The 24,440-nt window shown below is 43.7% G+C and overlaps 1 protein-coding gene across 2 annotated transcripts in view; it reads left to right on the forward strand.

The window, feature by feature from the left end:
- LOC133504916 (calsyntenin-2-like) overlaps window positions 1–24,440 on the forward strand; it is a 176,362-nt gene that overhangs the window by 70,392 nt on the left and 81,530 nt on the right. For both annotated transcript variants that reach the window (XM_061827657.1, XM_061827658.1), the window contains exons 6-8: window positions 16,187–16,372; window positions 20,991–21,248; window positions 22,500–22,621. In XM_061827657.1, coding sequence (XP_061683641.1) covers window positions 16,187–16,372; window positions 20,991–21,248; window positions 22,500–22,621 — 566 coding nt within the window. The remainder of the gene's footprint in view (window positions 1–16,186; window positions 16,373–20,990; window positions 21,249–22,499; window positions 22,622–24,440) is intronic.

The raw sequence follows: 24,440 nt of genomic DNA on the forward strand, positions 1-24,440 counted from the left end.
GATGAAAGGGCATTTGTCCCTTTAAGCAACGGTTGGCAGGAGGGATAAATGGAGAGGGAGAAGTAAATGTCACCGCCACAGATCAGGGGATTTTTAATAGGCCTTGGGGCTGTTGTATTAGAGAAGTACCGCTAGCAGGATTCTGTCACAATGTCTGAGGCCCTCCTTTTCATTTTCATTTAATAACATGGAGAATGACGTTTCAATGTTAAATGTGAAATCACAATTGCAGACTGAGCCAAGCTGAGCTTTTTTAACATGGCGTGTAATGCTTTTGACCCTTCTTAACTTGAGTTAACCTTATCTCAAACTGTCATCATCTGTGTTTACATGATATTTAGCATTGTTTTAGGTTTTCCTGGATCCCATATTGTTATGCCTTGCTCGTTAGGTTTTCATTTACACCAGCTCTCGTCAGCCCAGTTCCGTGTGTCCACCCATCATCTTCCAACCACTCATGTCTTTTCAAGGTGTTCCTCATTGTCTCTGTTTAGTTTGATTGTATTTAGTTTACCTGCTCTCTTTCAGCTCTTGTTGCTTCATTGTGAATGTCAGTTAGCTTTCTGAAGTAATGTATTACTTTGAAACAATTGGCCCAAAATGATTCATTGCTTCGAAGCTTTTGACATACTAAAAAAGAGTTTCATCTCTTGGCTAAACATTCGTATTGCCTTTCAAAGGAATTGTTGCCGAAGCTTCTCTCATAGTTGTCATTTGTCTCTCCTTTACATGTGATCAATGACGAATTATTTGTCTATCATTGTCATTGTGTTCTTCTGTAATACTCCAAAGTGACTAATACTATAATGTGTACCTCATAACACAGTAGGTGCCTACAGATTAGGAGGTAAATGTGCATTTTTTAAATTGTTTTTAATTTAGCCAAATGTAGTTGTATAGCGCTTTACATACAGTCATCCACGGCATTAACCCACTTTTAAATTGGCTGACCTAATAGTTTTTTGAAAAGTACCTGGCTACGCAGTTCGACACTACTATGACGTTGGATGCCTTGTTCACAGTGATAAACATGATTTCTGGCATATTCTAACCAGGAGCCAAAATACTGCACTGCCACTTCTGCGCTTCATTTGATCGAATCAGTTTCGAGCAGACAAACTTAAGCGTAACATTTTTTTGTGTATATATATATATGACTTTTCTCCAGGTATTCTCTCTTTCTCCTGCTGTAGAAAAACAATGATGCAGCTCTGTTTGTGCTATTCAGGATATTGAATTTCAAAACATATCTCAAGCCAGCTGTGTCATGATCCTGGATTCCAGCCAGGGCTGGGCGTGGCCGTCTAATCGGAAGGGTCACACCTGCGCCTCATGACCTCCGATTAGACCCAGTACATATAGGACCCGGGGGACGACAGAGACTCTGCTAGATCGTTGCCTCTCATGCCTCGTTCCCGCACTACCGTACTCCTGACGTCTACCTCCCGTGTACCGACCAACGCCTGTCTCCCGACCTACCCCGTAAGCCTGCCGTTACTGATCTTGCTGCTTGTTTGGACTGACTCCCTGGTAACCGACATTGGAACGAATAAAGGCTTATTCCGCACTGCTTACCTCTCACCTGAGTCGTGCATTTGGGTCCACCCCCGAGTCTCGTCCGTGACAGAACGATCTAGCCAAGAACATGGACCCAGCTGCAACCGTGGCTAGCCTCCCAAGCTAGCGCGGCCGCTCCTGTGCCTCCCCGTGCCACCATCACTCTGCTCTCTCGACCAGAGCGGTTCTCAGGCGACTCCGGTAACGTCAAGCCCTTCCTGGCGCAGTGCGATCTCCACTTTGAGCTGCAAGCTTCCGCTTTTCCCACGGACCGCTCCCGGATCGCCTTCGTCATTTCCCACATGACAGGGAGGGCGGAGGCATGGGCCACCGCCGAGTGGAGCCGTAACTCGGAGACCTGCCGCTCATGGGCGAGCTTCGTCTGCGCGCTCACCCAGGTGTTCCAGTATGCGGCTCCGGAACGCCAGGCGGCGTCGTCACTCATGACAATTAGCCAGGGGCGTCGCCGCGTGTCCAACTACGCCATCGAGTTCCGGATTTGGGCTGCCGAGAGCTGTTGGAATGAGGAAGCTCTCCATGACGCGTTTTACGAGGGACTGTCCCCACAGATCCGTGGTCACCTCGTGGCCATGGATCTTCCGCCTTCGCTTAACTCCCTCATCGCATTGGCCCTCAAGGTGGACCAGCGCCTCACCGTACAGAGACAGATGGAGGGCCTGAGGGAGGAGGAGAGGGAGAGTCGCAGTCCGGTTGTTTCCGCTTCCCGGACACCCGCGTTGTCAGCTTCACCGGAAGCCATGCAAGTGGAGGGGCTTGGCAGCTCAGCGGAGGAGCGCTTACGTCGGCGACGAGAGGGACGCTGTTTTTACTGCGGGCGTTTGGGACACTTGATCGCCCGTTGCCCGACTCGACCAGGGCATTCTGACATCAGGATCGCTACTCCGGTGAGTGTGCGGTACACCGCGACGGGGTCAGGGAGGTCCCTTCTTCACCTCACCTTGGGAACGGACTCCCGTTCATGCTCTGTGACGGCTTTCATAGATTCTGGGTCGGAAGCAAACCTGATAAATCCCCGCGTGGTCGAGGAGCTGGTGGCGGCAACCTTCCCCACGCAACGGTTTCGTCACGCCTATGCCGCCAACGGCAAGTTCCTTTGTCGGGTTACACATCGTACTCAGACGCTACGTATGAGCTTTCCGGACGCTCACTCGGAGCGAATTAGCTTTCATGTCTTCGACGCACGTAGTAGCGACATCATCTTGGGCAGTCCGTGGCTCAAAGAACATAATCCGCACATAGATTGGACCACGGGTCAGATCAAGACTTGGGGTGAGGACTGTCTCAGTCGTTGTTTCGCTGTCCGGAGAGACAGGGGTATTCAAGTCGCGCCGGTTCGGCTAACAGAACCTGGTACCGCCCTGGACCTGACCGCAGTGCCCTCCTGCTATCATGACCTACGGGAGGTCTTCTCTGAATCTAAGGCAAAGTCTCTACCGCCACATCGGTCATACGACTGCGCAATTGATCTCCTGCCAGGCACCTTTCCTACCAGAGGGAAACTGTTCTCTTTAACAGGACCAGAGCATCAAGCCATGAGGGACTACATCGAGGACTCGCTGGCAGCCGGACTCATTCGCCCCTCATCTTCACCAGCCGGTGCGGGGTTTTTTTTTTGTCAAGAAGAAGGACTCCACGCTGCGACCCTGCATCGACTACCGAGGACTGAACGACATCACAGTCAAGAACAGGTACCCTTTGCCACTTATCTCTACAGCATTCGAACTCCTCCAGGGAGCCCGGATCTTCACCAAGCTCGACTTGCGCAGCGCTTACCATCTGGTGCGGATTCGGGAAGGGGATGAGTGGAAGACGGCGTTCAACACCCCCACAGGGCACTATGAGTATCTTGTGATGCCCTTTGGACTGACAAATGCTCCGGCCGTTTTTCAGAACTTCATTAACGACGTGCTCCGGGAGTTCCTGAACACATCTGTCTTTGTTTACCTGGATGACATTCTCATCTTTTCAGCAGACCTAGCCTCTCACATTCAACAAGTCCGAGAGGTGCTCCGGCGTCTGCAGCAGCACCAATTATACGTGAATATGGATAAGTGTGAGTTCCATCAGGCATCCGTGTCCTTCCTGGGCTTCGTCCTGGCTGAGGGAGAGATACGGATGGATCCCGGGAAGGTCGACGCGGTGCTGCAGTGGCCTACCCCCACCAACAGGAGGGACGTGCAGAGGTTCTTGGGATTTGCCAATTTCTATAGGAAATTCATAAGGAACTTCAGTTCCGTGGCCGCTCCTCTGCATTCGCTCACTTCGCCAAATACCACCTTCGACTGGTCCGGGACCTGCCAGGAGGCCTTCGGCAGGCTCAAGGCAAGTTTCACTACTGCGCCCGTTCTCATTATTCCGGATCCCGATAACCAGTTTGTGGTGGAGGTGGATGCATCGAATTCAGGAATCGGAGCAGTCTTGTCGCAGAGGAGTCCCAGGGATGGAAGGATTCACCCGTGTGCATTCCTGTCTAGAAAGTTGACCCCGGCAGAGAGGAACTACGACGTGGGAGATAAGGAACTGCTGGCGGTCAAGAGCGCGTTGGAGGAGTGGCGGCACTGGCTGGAGGGCTCGCAAGTACCGTTCGTTGTCTTCACGGACCATAAGAACCTTGAATACCTGAAGTCCGCGAAGAGGTTGAACGCCCGTCAGGCCAAGTGGGCTCTATTTTTCACCCGCTTCCACTTTAAGGTATTTTACCACCCAGGCTCCAAAAACGGCAAGCCGGATGCACTCTCGCGGATCCACGAGGGAGGGCGCACTGATTCAGACGCCGCTACTATCCTGCCAGCGGGGTGCTTCGTGTCCGGGTTCACCTGGTCGATCGAGTCGCGGGTGAAGGAGGCCCTGGAAGAGACACCGCCACCCGCGGATTGTCCGTCGGGCCGTCTTTTCGTCATCCCATCTCTGCGGGGAGACGTCATCAACTGGGCCCATACCAACAAGACGGTCTGCCACCCGGGTATGGCGAAGACACGGTCAGTGGTCGAACAAAGGTTCTGGTGGCCTAACCTCAGCAAGGATGTAAGGGAGTTCGTCAACGCCTGCCCGGTGTGTGCTGCCAATAAAACTTCCCGCCTACGGCCCGTTGGTGAGTTGCAACCCCTGTCCATCCCCTTTCGTCCGTGGTCACACATCGCGATGGACTTCGTTACCGGCCTGACGCCTTCACAAGGGAACACAGTGGTGCTGTCCATAGTGGACCGTTTCTCCAAGATGGTCCACTTCGTGCCACTCCCAAAGATCCCGTCGGCCAAGCAGACAGCCCAGTTGGTATTAGACGAGGTCGTCCGTTACCACGGTCTACCCCAGGACATCGTTTCGGACAGGGGTCCGCAATTCAGCGCCCGTTTCTGGAAGGACTTCTGCAACCTCATCGGCGCTTCAGCAAGTCGGACATCGGGTCATCACCCAGAGTCTAATGGTCAGACTGAGAGGATTAACCAGGAATTAGAGACCGGTCTTCGATGTCTGGTATCCAGGGACCAGAGCACGTGGAGCCAGCACATCAAGTGGGTGGAGTATGCCCACAATTCCCTACCCTCCGCTTCAACAGGTATGGCTCCACTCCATGTCGTGCATGGGTATCCTCCGTCCCTGTTTCCTCCACTGGTCACAGAATCCACAGTTCCGTCGGCCCTGGCCGTGGTGCGACGCTGCAAACGGACCTGGGAAGCAGCTCGGAGGACACTGCTGCGCATGAGCAGCGCCTACAAGGCCGCAGCAGACCGCAAGAGGAGGGCCGCACCAGAGCTCAGAGTGGGACAGCGAGTGTGGCTCTCCACCAAAGATCTCCCGCTGCGGACGGAATCCCGCAAATTGGCTCCCAGGTTCGTTGGCCCGTTCCCTGTTTCCAAGGTCGTTAACCCGGTCGCCGTCTCGTTGAAACTGCCCAGGTCGATGAGGGTGCACCCTACGTTCCACGTCAGCAGACTTCGCCCGAATCGCACGTCGTCGCTGGCTCCTCCGCTCGAGTCCCCCCCGCCCCCACACATGGTCGACGGTGGGTTGGTGTACACCGTGCGCCGGTTGCTGTCTTCCCGCCGCAGAGGGAGGGGGGTCCAGTACCTGGTGGACTGGGAGGGATATGGCCCGGAGGAGCGCTCTTGGATCCCCTCCCGCTTCGTCGTGGACCGCTCCCTCATCAGGGACTTTCACGCGGCTCACCCTGATGCGCCTGGGCCGTCCAGAGCCGGCCGTTGAGGGGGGGGTACTGTCATGATCCTGGATTCCAGCCAGGGCTGGGCGTGGCCGTCTAATCGGAAGGGTCACACCTGCGCCTCATGACCTCCGATTAGACCCAGTACATATAGGACCCGGGGGACGACAGAGACTCTGCTAGATCGTTGCCTCTCATGCCTCGTTCCCGCACTACCGTACTCCTGACGTCTACCTCCCGTGTACCGACCAACGCCTGTCTCCCGACCTACCCCGTAAGCCTGCCATTACTGAGCTTGCTGCTTGTTTGGACTGACTCCCTGGTAACCGACATTGGAACGAATAAAGGCTTATTCTGCACTGCTTACCTCTCACCTGAGTCGTGCATTTGGGTCCACCCCCGAGTCTCGTCCGTGACAAGCTGTACACTTATGCAGTGTAGTTTAGATGCAATACAAATATAGGTCAAATTTTAGCCCCACATACACTCCCCTCTGAAATTATAGAAACCGTATGTAAGTATGTTTATCTTTCTGTAGAGGGAAAACACCTAAAAATTAATTATTTTGTCGTCAATAATATTGTGAAATACAATGTGTGTCAAATCCAGATGTAAATCGCTATGGATAAAAGATGATCTGTTGATCTTTCCTCGACTCTAATACTTTTGGAGGGGAGTGTATGTGACATGGTGTAAAGTGCAGGAAAATAAGCTGTCAAAGAAGGCATACAGTATGTTTACGGACTTTGTAGTATTAGTGTTGTTATTATTCTTAGTATTATTGAAAAAATTCAGTTAATTTAAAATTTTATTAGTTTTTCTTTAACCAAATGTAATGTTTTCAGCACTGTTTTTTTGTCCACATCCGCTATGTTGACAGAGTCAGTCACGACAGAGTTCCATTCTGGCCCTTGCTATTGTCATTGAGCTTTTAGGAAAACGTTCATGAGGACCTCCCAGTGGAGAACAAACGCCCTGCGGCAGACATGCTAGGGGCGGATTTCTGAGTGTATCCCAACAAGCTCTGGATTCTCCTCTGGGTATCCCCAGAGGAGAAAACGTGCCAAGAAGTCAATTTAGTGTTTTACCATCATGAGCAGAATAGGGAAAAAGAAACAGAATTCCCAATATGAAACTCCTCAGTTTGCACCGAGTCAAGTGCCTCGTATACTTACACAGCCACGATTAAATATGTTTTTTTTTACACAGTCCTCTCAGAGAGCTGCAGGAAGTAACATGATTGCTTCATTTAACTGCTTTCTCATCCAACAGAGAAGGCATATTTAAGACTTTACGCTGATCTGATCAGTCTGATCAGCATTGGCCAATATTTAGCATTTAATGCCGGTTAATTGATCAGCTTTTTAATCATAATTTGCGGATCGGATCAAAAACATTTGCTCTGCATCGCCATCGTGTAAACGTTTTTCTAATCCAAAGCCAGTTTAATTTTAGCCTTGTTGCAAGTCTTCTGACCATAGTACTGTAAAAAATATAACACATCAATACATTTATTTAAAAAAAAACTGAATAAAAACAAACAAAACAAAACAAAAAACGTAGGCACTCCAAGACAGAGAATAGGTCTGAGACAGACAACGTGTAATGCCTGGATCAGATGATGACAAATTTGCTCTTTCGGGATCGGATCAAAGACATTTTCTCTGCATCGCCATCGTGTACAGTATATTCTAATCCAAAGCAGGTTTAATTTTAGCCTTGTTGCAAGTCTTCTGACCATAGTACTGTAAAAATCTAACACATCAATACCTTTATTTAAAAAAAAAAAAAACAGAATAAAAACAAACAAAAAAAAAAAAAACGGAGGCACTCCGAGACAGAGAATAGGTCTGAGACAGACAACGTGCAATGCCTGGATCAGATGATGACAAATTTGCTCTTTCATGATTGCACTGTCACACTACTGCAGTAATATCTTATATTCCGATACCACTGCATGATGTTTTTTCCAATCATCAGGCTTTATCTTGACAACATAAATGTGACTTGGTACACTCGTTACCATGGCAATTACAACAAGCGTGGCTCACGGCAACTGTATTATAAGAACAAAATGTGGAAAAACATGTTGTGGTCATGGGTGCTCAGGAGACGATGTTCTTTTAAGGATTTCTTCTTTGACCATTCATTTAGCCCTCATCTGAATCACTTTTCCTCACAAGGGTCATGAGAGTGCTAGAGCCTTTCCCAGCTATCTTCATTTTTGACTATCATCAGCCAATCGGAGGGCACGTAGAAACTACTGGATATTCACAATCACACCTAAGGGTCTCCAAGTAATGCAACCGGAGTTCCCGGAGATAACCTGCGCAAGCACAGGAACTACATCCAAACTCCGTACAGATGGGCTGGGGCCAAGATTTGAACTGTGGTCCTCAGAACTACAAGGCAGATTCTCGAACCAGTCATCTGACTGCACTGAAGTGTGTTCACTTACTTTTAATACACAGTAAATGCAGCTAATATGGTGACCACTTGGATGTCAATGTTGAGGATGGATGACGCACTCGCCGCTCATATTTATTTTTTTGTATAGACATTGAAGTGCGTACTGTTATATGTATTTTTCATTACATGATCAATAGGTAGGAATGTGAGTGCAAATGGTTGTTTGTTTATATGTACCCTGTGATTGGCTGGCAAACATTTCAGGGTGTACCTCTCATCCTGCCTGAAGATAGGCCCCAGTACTCCCGCGACTCTTGTGAGGATAATGCATGGATATTTTTCTGTATTCAGCTTTTTACAATAACGCCCATTAACTGGGGTCTTTTTTTAATTAATCCATCCATTTTCTGAGTTGCTTATCCTCACAAGGATCACAGGGGTGCTGAAGTCTGTCTCACGTGTCATCAGTAGGAGGCGGGGTACACAACTGGTTGCCAGCCAATTCCAGGGCACATAGTGACAAACAACGGTCGCACTCACAATCACAACTAGTGGAAATTTAAAGTCTCTAATTAATGAAGGTTTTTGGGATGTGGGAGGAAACGGGAGTACCCAGCAAAAAACCACACAGGCATGGGGAAAACATGCAAACTCCACACAGACAGAGCCGAGATTTGAACCCTGGTCTCCGGGACTGTGAGGCCAACTCTCTAACCAGTTGCTCCACTGCTTTTTTTAAAATCATCAAATATAATCATTGTGAAGAAAACAAAATGAAGAAATAGACAAGGCCAAATAAAATTGACATTATATATAACAATAAAAACTGAACAATGTGATTAATACAGAGAAGACATTTAAAACATTAGGGTTAGTGGTTCCTTCCCCTTAATTAGTAAATTTTTAGTTTTGTTTTTTATTTCTTGACAAAGGCTGTGGCAAATATGTTGAGAGCAACCAAAGACTTTTAAAATAAAAAAAATGATGTCTGTACAAAGAGTTTAGACTCGGGTTTCACTTTGGTATGGTAATCTATATCATTTTGCAAAAAAAAAAATTCTTCTACAGAAACCCTCCAACAGCAATAAATAATTCCCTGACTAAAATGTAACATCAAGCACATAAAACTATGACATGAATTCTCTCTCTCTCTGTCTCTCTGTCACGCATCCACAAAAGATTCGATCAAGTCCTCCACATTGAAAAGTAGTACATGCATTTGCCATCAGCACTGCATTACTGTTTTCATGTCTGCCTTGCTTCCTCGCACTCTCATCTTTGTTTCATATAAACAAAAACAATTTTTGGCCTTGCTTTGTGAATTTTCTGAAGTCCACTGTAGGCAAGCACCCAACTCGGTAGAAAGCAAAATATATTATATTCAACCCATGGTGAGGTTCACTGCACATAATGGATGTCATTGTATGGCAGCATGAAGAAGACTACACTGGCCTCTCATTCAAATATACTGGATATCATCTGATCAGTGCTTTTTATCTTTAAGAAATAATACAGATCAAGCTCAAGACTCAAATCAATAATAATTTTTAATTAAATATTGAACAGGTAACATTACTGTTACTGACTTTCTTTTGCCTTGCCCACAATATCAATGCTGACATGTTTTCTGTGGGATTTGTCATCTTGGCTTTGTCAAATGCTGGTGTGTTATGGCATCAAGAAGTCACCTGTGCTCAGTAGATAAGCCACTCCATGATCACAATAGCTCTAAACCTTCGGTCAGGAAGAATTATCACAAAAGGGACAATGTGGTATCGAAGTCAAGTAATTAATAGCTAGAAGGACATAATCATACATGTATTTCAGGGAAAAAATATCCTCTATAAGACACATCTAGCGACACAATGCCGCAGCACTAAGTCCTCACAGTTCTGAGGACACGGTTTCAAACCTGGCTTCGCCTGTGCGTAGTTTGCATGTTCTCCCCGTGCCTGCACGGGTTTCCTCCGGGCACTCCGGTTTCCCAAAAACATGAACATTAATTGGACACTCTAAATTGTCCCAAGGTGTGATTGTGAGTGTGGATGTTTGTCTCGATATGCCCTGTGATTGGCTGGCAACCATTTCACAATGTACCCCACTTCCTGCCTGTTGACAGCTGGGATAGGTTCCAGCACTCCCTGCAACGCTTGTGAGGATACGCGGCTAAGTAAATGGATGGATGGATAACTACACATTGTTGCTATGAATTATGATCAAAATTATACTCCACAATAAACAGTTTTCATAAATTAACAAAACCACAAATCATTACTTTCTTCTTTATTATTGCTAAGTATCAAGCCAACTTTAATATCAGTGCTAATAACCTTTCAGTACGTTTTTATAGAGCAGACAGCTCAGTTGTATCTAAGATTTACATCATTTGAAAATTCTCTGGGGTGAGGAAAACAAAAGCCATTGCCTAGATACATTTATTTAAACGCGGAGTGGACTTATGTTTACATTTAATTGACAAGTAATTATTTAGCTGCAATGGGTGTTGGGAACATGCAACATTAATTGGACACTCTATATCGCCCCTAGGTGTGATTGTAAGTGCGGCTGTTTGTCTACATGTGCCCTGCGATTGGCTGGCAACCAGTTCAGGGTGTACCCGGCCATCTGCCCATTGACACCTGGGATAGGCTCCATCACTCCCCGCAACCTTTGTGAGGATAAACGGCAAAGAAAATGGATGGATGGATATAAAAATAATAAAATACAATTTAAAACATGGAAATTAAAGGACAATCAAAAACAGCATACACTGCAAGAAATATCAGTACAAAGTGGAAATACTCTAAAAAGCATGAGAAAAAAGAGGTTTTTGAACTGGATTTAAAAACATTCACACTTGGGGTTGACGTCACCTCTATTGGTGACCTATTCCATTTGTGTGCAGCATAATAGCTAAATACTGCTTTACCATGTTTGCCTTGGACTCTGTGCTCCACTATTTGACCTGATTCAGTTGATCTCAGAGCTCTAATGGTTTTTTTTATTCCATTTCTTTCATGCATTCAGGACCTAAATCATTTAATGATTTGTAGACCAGTAGCAGAAGTTAAAAATCTATTCTAAAGCTGCCTGGAAGCCAGTGTAAAGACTTTGGAATTAGAGTTATATGTTCTGATCTCTTTGTTCTGGTCAGAATCTGAGCTGCAGCCCTTGAATGTTTTATTGGAGGGAAGTCCAGTCAGAAGACAATTACAATAATTAAGTCTACTTGAGATAAAAGCATGGATGTGCCTTTCCTAGTCTGCTTGACACTTGCAAGCCTTCATTCTAGATATGTTCAGCAGATGGTAAAAGATAGTTTTTGTGTTTAATTTGATAGAATTGTTGAAACTTAGGTCAGGACACCTTTGGAATTGGTCTTTATTTTTTAAAGATACTGAGTCCAAGTGTTTACTACCAGCAATGCTCTTCTTTATTGGCATAAACAATTATCTCAGTTTTACTGTGGTTTAGTTGAAGAAAATTTTGGCTCATCCAGTTATTTATCTGCTTTAAACAGTGACACATCACCTCAACTGAGCTAAAGTTAACTAAATTAACAAAAAATCACAGTGACTAGTGATGTGCTAGTCAATCATATCTTATACTAATTGGCCCAGCACGATGTGACAACAAAATTGAGCCAGAAAATTGGCAGCATGTTGCAGTGGAATTGTAAGTTAGCTGCTCAAAAATGGCAAGAGGGATAAAGCTGTTGGAATATCTGCTAATATCGGTTTGCATTGTTTGGTAGCACATAACTAATGGCCCCGTCACACCATGACGTTCTGGCCAGCGTCCTATAGCGTTTGAGGAAACGTTGGTAGTCGCCCATGGTCGCCGTGATAGCACTGTTGTTTCCACGCCAGTGAATGTCAATGATCCCTGGGAATCGGCGGAGAACGCCGGTCCGGAAAAAAAGTTTTGAACATGCACAAAAGTTCTCACCGAGACCAGCATTCATCAACGTTTAATTTTAAACGCTGCAGAACTTTCAAGAACATCCATGGAACGTTTTACTAAGGTTCGCCAAGCGTTGCACGCGTTTGCCTATCGTTAGTCAGTCGTAACTCGAGCTTTACTTGGTTGTTACTTAATCGTTTGCTTTGCAGTGAACGACTCACTGGCGACCTGTCAACACCCACTGAACAATCCCCTAGCCCACACAGCGTGTAACCAAAGTGAAACGAACATCGTTTGGTGTCCATTGAGCGTCATTCGAGCGTTTCCTGAACTTCATGCATGTGGATATATAAACCGATGCTTTGTAAAAGCAAGGTTCATTTAGTATTAAGCTACAGTAGAGAGCACCTGCTATGGAAGATCCAGAAAGCAACAGTTCATTTTCGCGGAAAAACTCCATCAGACTATCCTCAACAGCCCGGTCCAGGATCCTGCAATCCTTTCTCTGCTTCTTTTGTCTCTTTGTCGGACCGTCCTCACTGGGGTTTGCAAGGTGTTTAGGGTCCCCAGGTGGTGTCACATGGTGCGTGACTTCGCGGACGTGCTCTTCCTCCTGCTGTTGTTTTTCCTCCAAACACATTGCTCGTGATGAAAGAGGCTTAGCTTTCTTAGTAGCATCGCTAGTTGCTGAAGTCCGTGCCCTAACTTTTTTTTCTTCTCGGCAGCTGAAGTGACTATGAACTTTCCAACGTTTTAGTTCCGGTTCCACTGTAAAAATTTCACACCAGCAAAACGCTTTTCTGTCGTTATTCACCCATTGGTCACACGCTCAACACACTCGTCATACGTTGACAAATCGCTTGTCGCGCCCGTTTGCACATGCTAATGGTTTTTAGGGGTATCTTATTTGGTCGCTGTTACATGCTTTTCGTGCGTTAGACACACGTTAATCACACGCCACATTTGTCATCCGCGTTTGAGAACACTGAAAAATAGAATGATTGAAATGTTCGGAGGACGTTGACCAGAACGTCATGGTGTGACGGGGCCATAAGGGAAGGATCTGGAAGATCTGGTAGCCAGGATGTGGAGAGTCTGATAGGACGCTGCCTGCTCTTGTCCTAGTATGGGTGCCGTGCAAGTCCTTAAGGGTGGTGCTGACAATCCATTCAGCAATTTTGATTGTGCGTTGCAGTGGGGGTTTATACTTTTTTGTGGCAACCCTAAACCGGACTGTGATGGAAGTACATAGTACTGATTCAATAACCGCTGCACAGAATTGTCTCAGCAGCTCTTGTGTTACGCCGTGCTAGCTTAGAAGCCGAAAGAAGAACATCCTTAGCTGGTGTTTTTTTGAGGATGGAGCTTTTTTCCCACTTTGGGTCCTGTGACACTGTAATTCCTAGGAATCAGGTTGACACAAGACAGACAGCGTGAGAGGCAGCTGTGGTGAAGGATGGCTTCTGAAGTCCAAAAATCATCTCTACAGTCTTTAGTGTGTCCAGCTCAAGGTTGTGTTGGCCACACCATGGGTCAAGCTTCTCTACCTCCTGTTCCAACACAAACTCGTCACTGTTTTTTATGAGGCTGATGATTGCGTTGTCATCTGTGAACTTCAGGAGTTTGACAGATGGGTGCCATGAGGTAAAATTGTTTGTGAAGAGCAAGAATAGCTTGAAGAGGGAGAGGACACAACCGTGGGGTGCCCCAATGCTGATGCTACATGTGGATGAGGTGGTGTCTACCAGCCTCACCTGCTGTGTCCTCCCCGTCAAGAACTCGTAGATCCACTGGCGGATTGCAGGCAAGACACTGAACTAGAGAAGCTTGGAGAAAAGGAGTTCGGGGTTGATGGTGTTGAGTGCAGAGGTGAAGTCCATGAACAGGATCCTTTCATAGGTTCTCACACTGTTGAGGTGTTCAATGATGAAGTGCAGACCAATGTTGACTTCATCATCTGCAGACCTGTTAGGTAGAGGACCACAGATGTCAAGTAACAGCCCTGTAGTCATTTAGACCTATGATTTTTTGGGGACCGGTATGATCGTGGAACATTTGAAGCTGGTTGGTACTTCACAGAGTTCTAGAGACTTGCTGAAGATCTTTGTGAAGACTTGAGCAAGTGGCCCAGTGCTTTGTTAATCTTTAGTTTTTTGAAGATGCGTCTCACATCCTGTTCGTGGATGGTCAACGGAGGAGTCGGAGTTGCTAAAGTGGTCAGTGGTGCAGTTTGGTGGGTGTCTGGAGTGGAGTTTTCAAATCTGCAGGAAAAGCTGTTCAGGTGGTTGGCTAACCCACTATTGTCGTCTACTGGGGAGCATTGTGGCTTGTAAATAGTTAGTGATTGTACTGCGTGCCAGACTGATTTGAAGTCATTGGCACCAAACTGTTTTTCCAGCTTTTCTGCATAATCCCTCTTTGCAATGTTAATTTCTTTCGTCAGATGGTTTCTATTGCGGTTGTACAGGGTCCTATGCCCGGTACGATATGCGACTTCTTTGACTGGGCATAGTTGACTAGGTTTAGCTGTAAACCCCAGCTTGTTATTATTGAACATGCAAGAAATTGTTTTGGGTGCACACACCTCCTCACAAAAACTGACATACGACATAATAGCATCCATATATTTGTCTAAGATGCTTGCTCGATTTTCAGACACTTCAGTCTGTGGAGTCAAAACAGCTTTGAAGTTTTAATTTTTCCTCGTTTGTCCACTTTTCACTGATTTGTTGTTGAACATCGCCAGTGAGTTTAGCGTAATGATCAGAATGCATGCACTTTAAAGTGTTTGTAATGTCTAATTTCAAACAAATTATCTTACCTAGATGAAAATATATGTTGAACTGTACCATAAAAAGCATAACCTTTTGAAGTTTTTACCCCAAAATATAAGTGTTTATGAATTAAAGTCCACAAACTTTAACCTAGTTTCCCGTGTCTGAATAAAGAATCATTTCGGGGGTGGAGCCTCGTACGTCACTAAAAGTGGACCTGCTATTATGCGATTGGTACTGTCTGGTTATGGCATAAGTTTACCATGTGAATTTATATTTATGGTGAAGCAATACCAGCTACTGTTCTCAAATTAACATGGCAACATTTTAAATGGATTTCACTCATTAAAATTCTTATTTGTGAAATTATAACAACTTGGACTGTGGACTACATTAACATCTTCTCTTTGTTTTGGTGCGATAATAAACAAGCCTTGTACACGCAAATTTGTGACCCACATCATACTGCAGATAGTTCTTCATACAAGCACAGGCAGATCCATCGAGCTGTACAATGAACGGCCGGGTGGTCCCATACCTATTTACTAGATACATGGTGTTTGCATAATTTTAAAACAAGACTGGAAATTTCGTAAATACATTCAGGATATCGAAGCCTTCACTATTTATCAGTTTATGACTAACTAAACCAAACAAGAACTTCACAAATGCTTACCAGTCTTTGTTTCAAACACCAAGCACATCCTGCTCAATTCGTCTGACTGCTTGCTCAGCACTTTCTTCTGCATTTGAACGTGTACGCTGTCTAACTGGCTCAAATTGATAACCTTTAACGCCTTAATAAAGCTCGTATTCTTCACCGTCTTCGTGGGACTCTTGATAATAGTGTTCATCTCTCAAAATATCGGAAAATTCATCGTCGTTCTTATAATGTATTCCAATGCTCGCCATTGTTGAGACCAGCGATGACCTCACGTTCCTACTCGGCTGTTTCCACTTTGTTTTCGTCTTTTTTTTTGGCGAATACAGCAATGTGCGATAATTTTTTCGCGATAATTGAAAAATAAAAATGTTTCCTTCATAACGGAATTCAGATTCGAATTCTGCATTAAAAAAACTGTACAATGGTAACAAAAAGGATCACTGAGGACATTCCATACACTTTAAGTAACATACTTGTCCTTATTGTCTCTTGCTCTTGCTTGGTCTTTCCTCTGAAATTCATTTTTTAATTTTTCACCAGTGCTGTGTGATTAATTGGGAAAACATTCTCATCCAAAAGATGAAAATGAAGACGTAACAGAAGCAATAAATACTTAATACCTCACTTTCCACCAAGAAAAATGTACTCTATACTTTGCATCATGTTGTAACGCCATTTGTTTTTTTTTTTTTTTTCTAGGTTGGACGAAACGAGTTGACTATGAACCCGGAACAGGAACCAAACAATTGTTTCCGAAAATGCATCTGGAGACCTGTGGTGGGCCGCTATCATCTGCTAGGACCACAGTAGAGCTGCTGAACAGTCACATCGGAAAGGGATGTGACCGTGAGACCTACTCTGAGAAGTCCCTGCAGAAACTATGTGGTTAGTTCTATTGTCTGTTATTTTGCATAAACTAAAGTGTAGAATGGGGCTTCCATAGTGTGGCTTTGTTATGACCATTTTCCTCTTCAAACAGGGAAATTTCGTCAATTTTCCAGGCATTCTGTGCTAGTCTGAAAGTTGAATTATGTAACCTCATAGGTGGTTAACTTGAAAGGTCCCTATGTTCCTTAATTATGTAATTTGAATGCAGAGTGGAAAAGGGGTAAATGTAATTAACTTTCTTTCTCTGAAATGGAACTGATGCCAGCAACGACTCAAAGCACACTGTAGTTAATTGGGTCAACATGAACTGCTAAATGTGAGAAGAGAGGTGAAATTTTGATCAGCATTTTTGATTGAGGATTTAAGTGATTGGCTGGCAGGGCTACACAAAAAAAAACCTAACCAGTTTTAATGAAAAATTGCAGTGGTGCGGCATGTGGTCCAAGGAAGTACAGTGTCCTTGGAGAGAAAAAAAAAACTGACACAGGTAATTGGCACCCACTTTGTACCAGTTTAACAGAATTAGCTATGTCAAACTACTACAGTTAACAAAATAAGAATTTGAACACCCTGCCATATTGCAAGTTCTCCCACTTAGAAATCATGGAAGGGTCTGAATTTTTTTATCGTAGGTGAGATAATGTAAAAACAAAAATCCAGAAATCACAATGTATGATTTTTTAACGGTTTGTTTGTGTGATAGAGCTTTAAATAGGTATTTGAACACCTGAGAAAACCAATGTTAATATTTTACAGTAGCCTTTGTTTGCAATTGACCCCTCTGTACAGGGCACTTAACCACGCCTCCTGAAGTGACGTCACGCCACGTGCGCTGACGTCAGACAAACAATTGGGAAAATATCGGCGCACCAAGAAAGGAATAGAGCGAAACTGTCCGATATACCGGGTGATTTCTCACTCCCATTCTTAGCTAACAGTGAAATATCGTTGAAAAGCAGACAGCAGGGTTCAAGTATTTCAGCGAGGGGTATTTCAATGGTATTTACATGGATACTGACGGAGAAAGCATTGATATTAGCGCGAGATCTTTCCGGAGTCAGAGGAAGACCGAGAAGCCACATAATATAATATATTATAACCCAAAGACGAATTCGTCATTGACAGTTTCCTATTTTCGTGTTACATATCACACTTGTGTGCAGAATCTGTATATGTATCTGTATAGCCGTTTGTGAACCACCGTATGAAGGAAAAGAAGGCGAGGATTGATTTACGAGTTGTTTCTCTCGTTTTCTTGTGTAACGTCACACGCTCCCCTCAATAATTATTCTTGAATTAGTGCCGAACCTACGCAAGTCCCCACCGAGTACGACAATCACTACTTTAGTGTCCTCAAACATCCTTCCTTCAGTCTTGGTGTCTCGGTGCACGTCGAAGGCTTTTAGGACTGCTAGTCCGGTTTAGCTTAGATCGGGAGCCGCGAACAATGGGACACGTTTGTGCAGTCAGATCATCGCAAAATATCGCTCAACACAGATCAAGTGTGACAATCATTCACACGTAGCTATATTATGCAAGCGAATAACTGCTAATTCATTTATATGAGACATGTATTGAAAATGAAATATAGGGCTTACCTTCGTGCTAACAAACAAAGTCCGGTTTAGCTTCGCTTGGGAGCGCCGAACAGACACACGTTTGTGCAGTCAGATCATCGCAAAATATCGCTCAACACAGATCAAGTGTGTCAATCATTCCCACTTAGCTATGTTATGCAAGCGAAGAACTGCTAATTCATTTATATGAGACATGTATTGAAAATCAAATATAGGGCTTACCTTCGTGCAAACATATCTGCTCCGGTTGATGGATTCAGTTGATCATGCGGTCTTCCTCAAAGTTTTATCCATCAAAGACATTTTTCGTACTCTGTCTTCTGTTCCAGTTGATTTTAGATGGATTCAGTTGATGATGCGGTCTTACACAAAGTTTGATCCATCTAAGACATTTTTCGTACTGGGTCTTCGGTTTTGGAAAGGGTACGAATTGAACTCCACCAACAAGCCTTTCAGGATACCTGTCGTCACTATTATAAAGTCCGTGACTACACCTCTTAACCATATCTATTGTTAAAGAACCCAAATACGCGATAAAACGCCAACAGAAGCTATACTGGACCATCCAGCCAGCGTTGTCTGAGATTTGAGTCCGAGATTATGCAGATCTCTGGCCTCTGATTGGTCAGTGACGCGAGTTGCACAACATCCACGGAGGGGTCAATTACAGAGGTCAAACGTTTCCTGTAGTTGTTCACCAGGTTTGCACACACTGCAGGAGGGATTTTGGCCCACTCCTCCACACAGATCTTCTCTAGATCAGACAGGTTTCTGAGCTGTCGCTGAGAAACGCGGAATTTCAGCTCCCTCCAAAGATTTTCTGTTAGGTCTAGGACACGCCAGAACCTTGATATGCTTCTGACGGAGCCACTCGTTGGTTTTCCTGGCTTTGTGCTTCGGCTCATTGTTATGTTGAAAGACCCAGCCAAGACCTCTCTTCAATGCTCTGACTGAGGGAAAGAGGTTGTTCCCCCAAATCTCACAATACAGAACCGCAGTCATCCTCTCCTTAATACAGTGTATTCGTCCTGTCCCATGTGCAGAAAAACACCCCCAAAGCATTATGCTACCACACCCATGCTTCACAGTTTGGATGGTGTTCTTGGATTGGAACTTATCATTCGTTTTTCTCCAAACACAGTTAGTGGAATTATGATAAAAAAAAAGTTCTATTTTGGGCTCATCTGACCACAAATCTTTCTCCCATGACTCCTCTGTATGGCAAACTTAAGACGGACCTTGACATCTGCTGGTTTAAGCAGGGAACCTTCCGTGCCATGCATGATTTCAAACCATGACGTCTTCCTGTATTACCAACAGTTACCTTGGAAACGGTGTTCCCAGCTCTTTTCAGGTCATTGACCAAGTCCTCTCGCGTAGTCCTGGGCTGATTCCTCACTTTTCAAATGATCATTGAGACCCCATGAGGTGATATTTTGCATGGGGCTCCACTCTGATTGAGATAGATGTTTAGCTTCTTCCATTTTCTAATTATTGCTCCAACAGTGGACCTTTTTTCACCAAGCTGGTTGGCAATTTTTCCGTAGCCCTTTCCAGCAGTGTGGAGTTGTAGAATTTTGCCTCTGGTGTCTTTGGACAGCTCTTTGGTCTTGGCCATGTTACAAGTTTGAGTTTTACTGATTGTATAGGGTGGGGAAGGGGTCTTTATGCAGCTCACGACCTCACACAGGTGAATCTGATTCAGGATAATACATGGAGTTGTGGTGGACTTTAAAAGGCAGGTCTTTGAGGGTCAAAATTCTAGCTGATTGACAGGTGTTTAAATACTTATTTGCAGCTGTATCACACAAATAAATCGTTAAAAAATCATACATTGTGATTTCTGGATTTTTCTTTTCAGATTATCTCTCTCACAGTGGGCATGCACCTACGATGAAAATTTCAGGCCCCTCCATGATTTCTAAGAGGGAGAACTTATAGCAGCATGTTCAAATACTTATTTTCTTCACTGTACATGGACACGTGTATCAAGAATGTAGGATCAGAAGTCAACCCAAAAGTTGTCACTAAGCGGTAGGCACACATTATCATTATATTTGACGAACAGGTTTAAAAACTCTTGTTCTACTGCATACATAACCTTTTGTTTCACTTCCCTGGATGCCCAGAGCATACTTGGTTTACAAACATCACTGTTTAAATGATAAGATAGCAAGAAGCAAAAATTGTAATTGTCTTTTTAAAGCCTAATCAATTTTAAATTATGGCCACATCAGGGAAAAAGGCTGCAGCTGCGTCCTAGGAAAGTCAGTAATTTTTTATTTAATTGTGGGAGTCTAATTAATAGAGAATGTTGAAACTGTCTCATGTATAGCGTGAAGGAACATGTTGCAGGCAAGAGCAAACATCAAATACTGTGTCTTGTAAATGTTTTCTTATTAGCTGGAATTATCAGATCCCCATGGTAATTGTTTGGTCTGCATTTAGCAGACATGATGTAATCATACGCTTTTATCTGAACAGGAGCGGTGATCACATTGCCCAGAGAACTTGGCACAAATAATGTTTGTCAAGGTGACAGAAAACAGCTTTAAAGGATTCAACATATTGAGGTTATTGTGTCATGTGTGTCAGGGATGATAGAGTTGCTTTTAAAGGGAAGACGAGACTGGGTTATGATTCAAAAGAATGAAGTGATGATGAGTATTTACAAGGATTTATAAAGGTGAAGTCACAAAAGTAAACAATTTATGTGAGTGGTTGCTTCATCTCGTCCTTGCTCTGTGTCTTTTGTGTAACTTTACAGCGTGTCAACAGACTGTTCCTATCTCACATTGCAGTGGTTGACTCTCATATCTCTCCTTTTGAAAGTCAGTTTCATTCGCCATGAATCAATAGTCACATCCTCTATCAATCCCGGACCATTGATTATGTATTAAGATGTGCCATCTGCTTGACTCAGAAAAGTAATTATAACCAAGGTTGGACCAATAAACGACACATCTACTGTGATTGTGTATGACGCTCCTCTTCCATTCTTCTGTTAAATCTCTCTGTTCCAATGGCATTGACTCCAGGGGCCTCATCGGGCAGCACTGACCTTCTGCCCGCCCCCTCCGCAGCCACTAATTGGACAACTTCTCTGATGACAGACAACGGAAAGGACAGTGACTTGATTTTCAGGTTTGATGGTCACCAGGCAGCTAAAATCCCAGACTGGGTGGTCCCCCAGAGCTTGATGGACCAGTTCACGATAGCAACCTGGATGAAACACGGGCCCAGTCCCGGTCTCAGGGCTGAAAAGGAGACTCTTCTTTGTAATTCTGACAAGACAGGTGAGTGTAAACACTGTGACTCAGCATCATTTCTTGCCCACATTCACAAAAAGGCATTTCTAATGTTTGTTGTATTCATCACATTTTCATCATGAGCAAAACAATAATGGAGGCTCTTGCTATAAGATAAAAAAAAAGTTTTCAAATTTGATTGTCACATATGTTTTTTATAACATTTTTTTAATTTCATGACATATGCTTTAACTTATAGAAAATACAAATCTTATACGATGGGTAAAATCTTCCACTGTGATTTATCCAAATCACATTTAAATATCAGAACAGAAAATTGTTTTTCAGGCTGACAAAAATATAATAGCAGAGTATTTGTTTAACGCTCTGTGTATCAATTCCTTTTATTTGTGTGTGTGGAGGGGTGGGGGGGCATTAACAGCATCTGTAGGATTAATGAATAGTCTAAGCTTTCCTTTCTTGATACACGACAATTCCTAATCAAATTATAGAGGTTAACTATTCCTAAACAAATCAGTATTGCAATACTGTATACTATTATCAAAGCTTATGAGGTGGGGTAATTCTCCAGTAGCTTCTCTATATCTTCTAGTATCTGTGGTCTTTGCTTTGTAATTCTAGTCACTCCTTTGGTAACATCATGTCATCACATGAACACATCAACAGTCTTTTATGGCATTTTTATGATATTTATTATATCGTCAAAATAGTCAACTTAGCCAATACTAGACAGTTAGCAAGAATCATAACAAACATGCACCCCATTTTCGTACTAAGCAATGATATCTGTGGTTTGTTCAGCTTTCCTTTTCTTTTGCTGCTCATAGCACCGCTGTCTTTCTTTGGGCCCATGGCAAAAAGAATTCTGGACATTTATTTTTTTTAAATCTTGAGAAGCATTTGCAAATGTGCTTGCTTGACTTGAATTGGGCAATGACTTGTCTCGACACCACCACATGTGCATTTGGCATCGCTCAACTTGACTCGGCTTCCCGGTCAACATGGGTTCAGCTTTGCTTGGGCGCTTGGACTACAAGAATTCTGTTGAACACCAAGGCATTTTTTACGCTGATTTTTTTTTTTTTTTTTTTTTTTTTTTTTTTTTTTTTTTTTTTTGGTTGAAGTCAAATTTGTATGACCCACTGACACTGTATTTACAATGAAGTCACTAATCAAGCTGTTGACTGATTTTCTCTATGCAAGCATTTTCTGTCAAATATTTCAGTTTAGGTCTGTCCCACCAGTTTTGTCCAATCCTCTCGTTCTTCCCCCTTGCAGAGATGAATCGTCATCACTACTCCCTGTATGTCCACAATTGCCGCCTTGTGTTTCTGCTAAGGAGGGACTTTACTCAGGTGGATACTTTCCGACCTGCCGAGTTCCACTGGAAACTGGACCAGGTAGGAAGCATGCAGTGAAGTGGACTGAAGATAATTTGCAATCACACAAGTCTTCTACATATACCATTATGCCTATAAATTGTGTACATAACGTAGTCGTGACTCTCTACTGCTTGGATTGTTACTGGGAAATGTTCATTTGGTTTCTAAATGGCTTGAGCTTTGTCAATGTATCTTTCAATTACAGTGAACTGTGGGTTCATTTGTTTAGCTTTATTCAGACTGAATAGATGAAGAATGTTGGCGTACATGTGGGTTTGTTTTTTTGGGCAAAGGTGTGTAACATGAATAATCCTTTTTATTGCTTGGCTAGAATAGAAATTCTCTTCAAATTAAAAAAACATAACCTTCAATTATTTAAATAATTATCCTCAGAATTATGCAGTTTTATGGAATATTCAGTAATATTTCATGGAATACTTGAAGATTGAATTTTGACATTCTGACACAGCATTGCAAACACAACCTTGCAGGAAAATCCTTGCTCCAGGATTTTGTGTGTGTCTTTTGAGCGGACAGCAGCTGTCTGATGATCAAGGATGCTGTCTGAAAGTCAAAAAGGTCACCTCCACACCCCAAATAAGGATATCTGATTCGAGAGAGAGATGCACAGCTGATCTTATACATCCAGGTGCAGCACCCAGGGCTAATTTGATCTGACAGATCACTTCAAACATGTGCCTTTTGGCTGCACAGTGTGAGAAAAGTTAGCATTTCCATAATTTCATCCAAGGTTGTAATCAAGTAGTCATTTCAACAAAAAGAAAAATATTCTGTCAGGTGTCATTTAGTGAGAGAATAAAATCAATGCTGCTTTATAGATCTTATAATAATTCTAGTTTAATTTCAAGTTCTTTAGTTAAAGTTTAACTTAAGCAGTCTTTGGCACATGGTTCGAATCCGCTGTGCTTGCATGGGTTTTTCTCCAGGTAATCCAGTTTGCTCCTGTATTCCAAAGACATGCAACTTGGATTGATTGAAGACTAAGCTATCAGTTCAGGGTATAATGTGCCTTGAGCCAAAGATAGCAGGGATATGCTTCAGCACTCTCTTGACCCCTATGCGGATAATTGGCTTGGAAAATGGATGGATGGATAAAGACTAAACTGTCCCTCACCCAAAGTCAGTTGGAACAAATTCCAGCTGACCTGCTCCCTGACAAGGATGAAGTGTTCAAAATAGATGTGTGAACTTATATTGAGCAAAAAAGATTCATACCAAAGTGCAGGGGTCACCAACCTCTTAAAGACTGAGGGCTATTTCGTGAAGGGCTACATGACCTGTTTGCGGCAAACTTCAGTCAGAGTTCATTATACATAAAACATTTATGGTTTAATTTTTGATATTACATGACGTTGTTTTAAAAAAAATTAAAGTAATTTAAGCAAGTCAGATTCAAAATTTTACACAGAAATAATAATAATAATAACAAATTGTGATCTGTGCTATTTTTAGAACATGCCTCATGGTCCTCACAGGCAACCATGTGCCTGGGGGCACCGTGTTGGTGACCCCTGCCATAGTCTGCACGTCTGCTTCGGTACAATGAAAAACTGTTTTAATGTTTTTGGCCAGGCAGTGTTTGTTTACATCCATCCTTCTGTTTTTTAAATCTTTATACTGGTCTGGGTCACAAAAAAAAAAAAATGTCTATCCGAGCTGACTTTGGGTAAAAGAGAGGGTACAGGTACTTACTTCCATCCATCCATTTTCTGAGCCGCTTATCCTCACAAAGATCACAGGTGTGCTGCAGCCTATGCCAGCTATCTTCAGGTAGGAGGTAGGGTGCACCGTGAACTGGTTGCCAGCTAATCACAGT

The sequence above is a fragment of the Syngnathoides biaculeatus genome, chromosome 8 (assembly GCF_019802595.1).
Source record: "Syngnathoides biaculeatus isolate LvHL_M chromosome 8, ASM1980259v1, whole genome shotgun sequence".
In the NCBI taxonomy this organism is placed as follows: domain Eukaryota; kingdom Metazoa; phylum Chordata; class Actinopteri; order Syngnathiformes; family Syngnathidae; genus Syngnathoides; species Syngnathoides biaculeatus.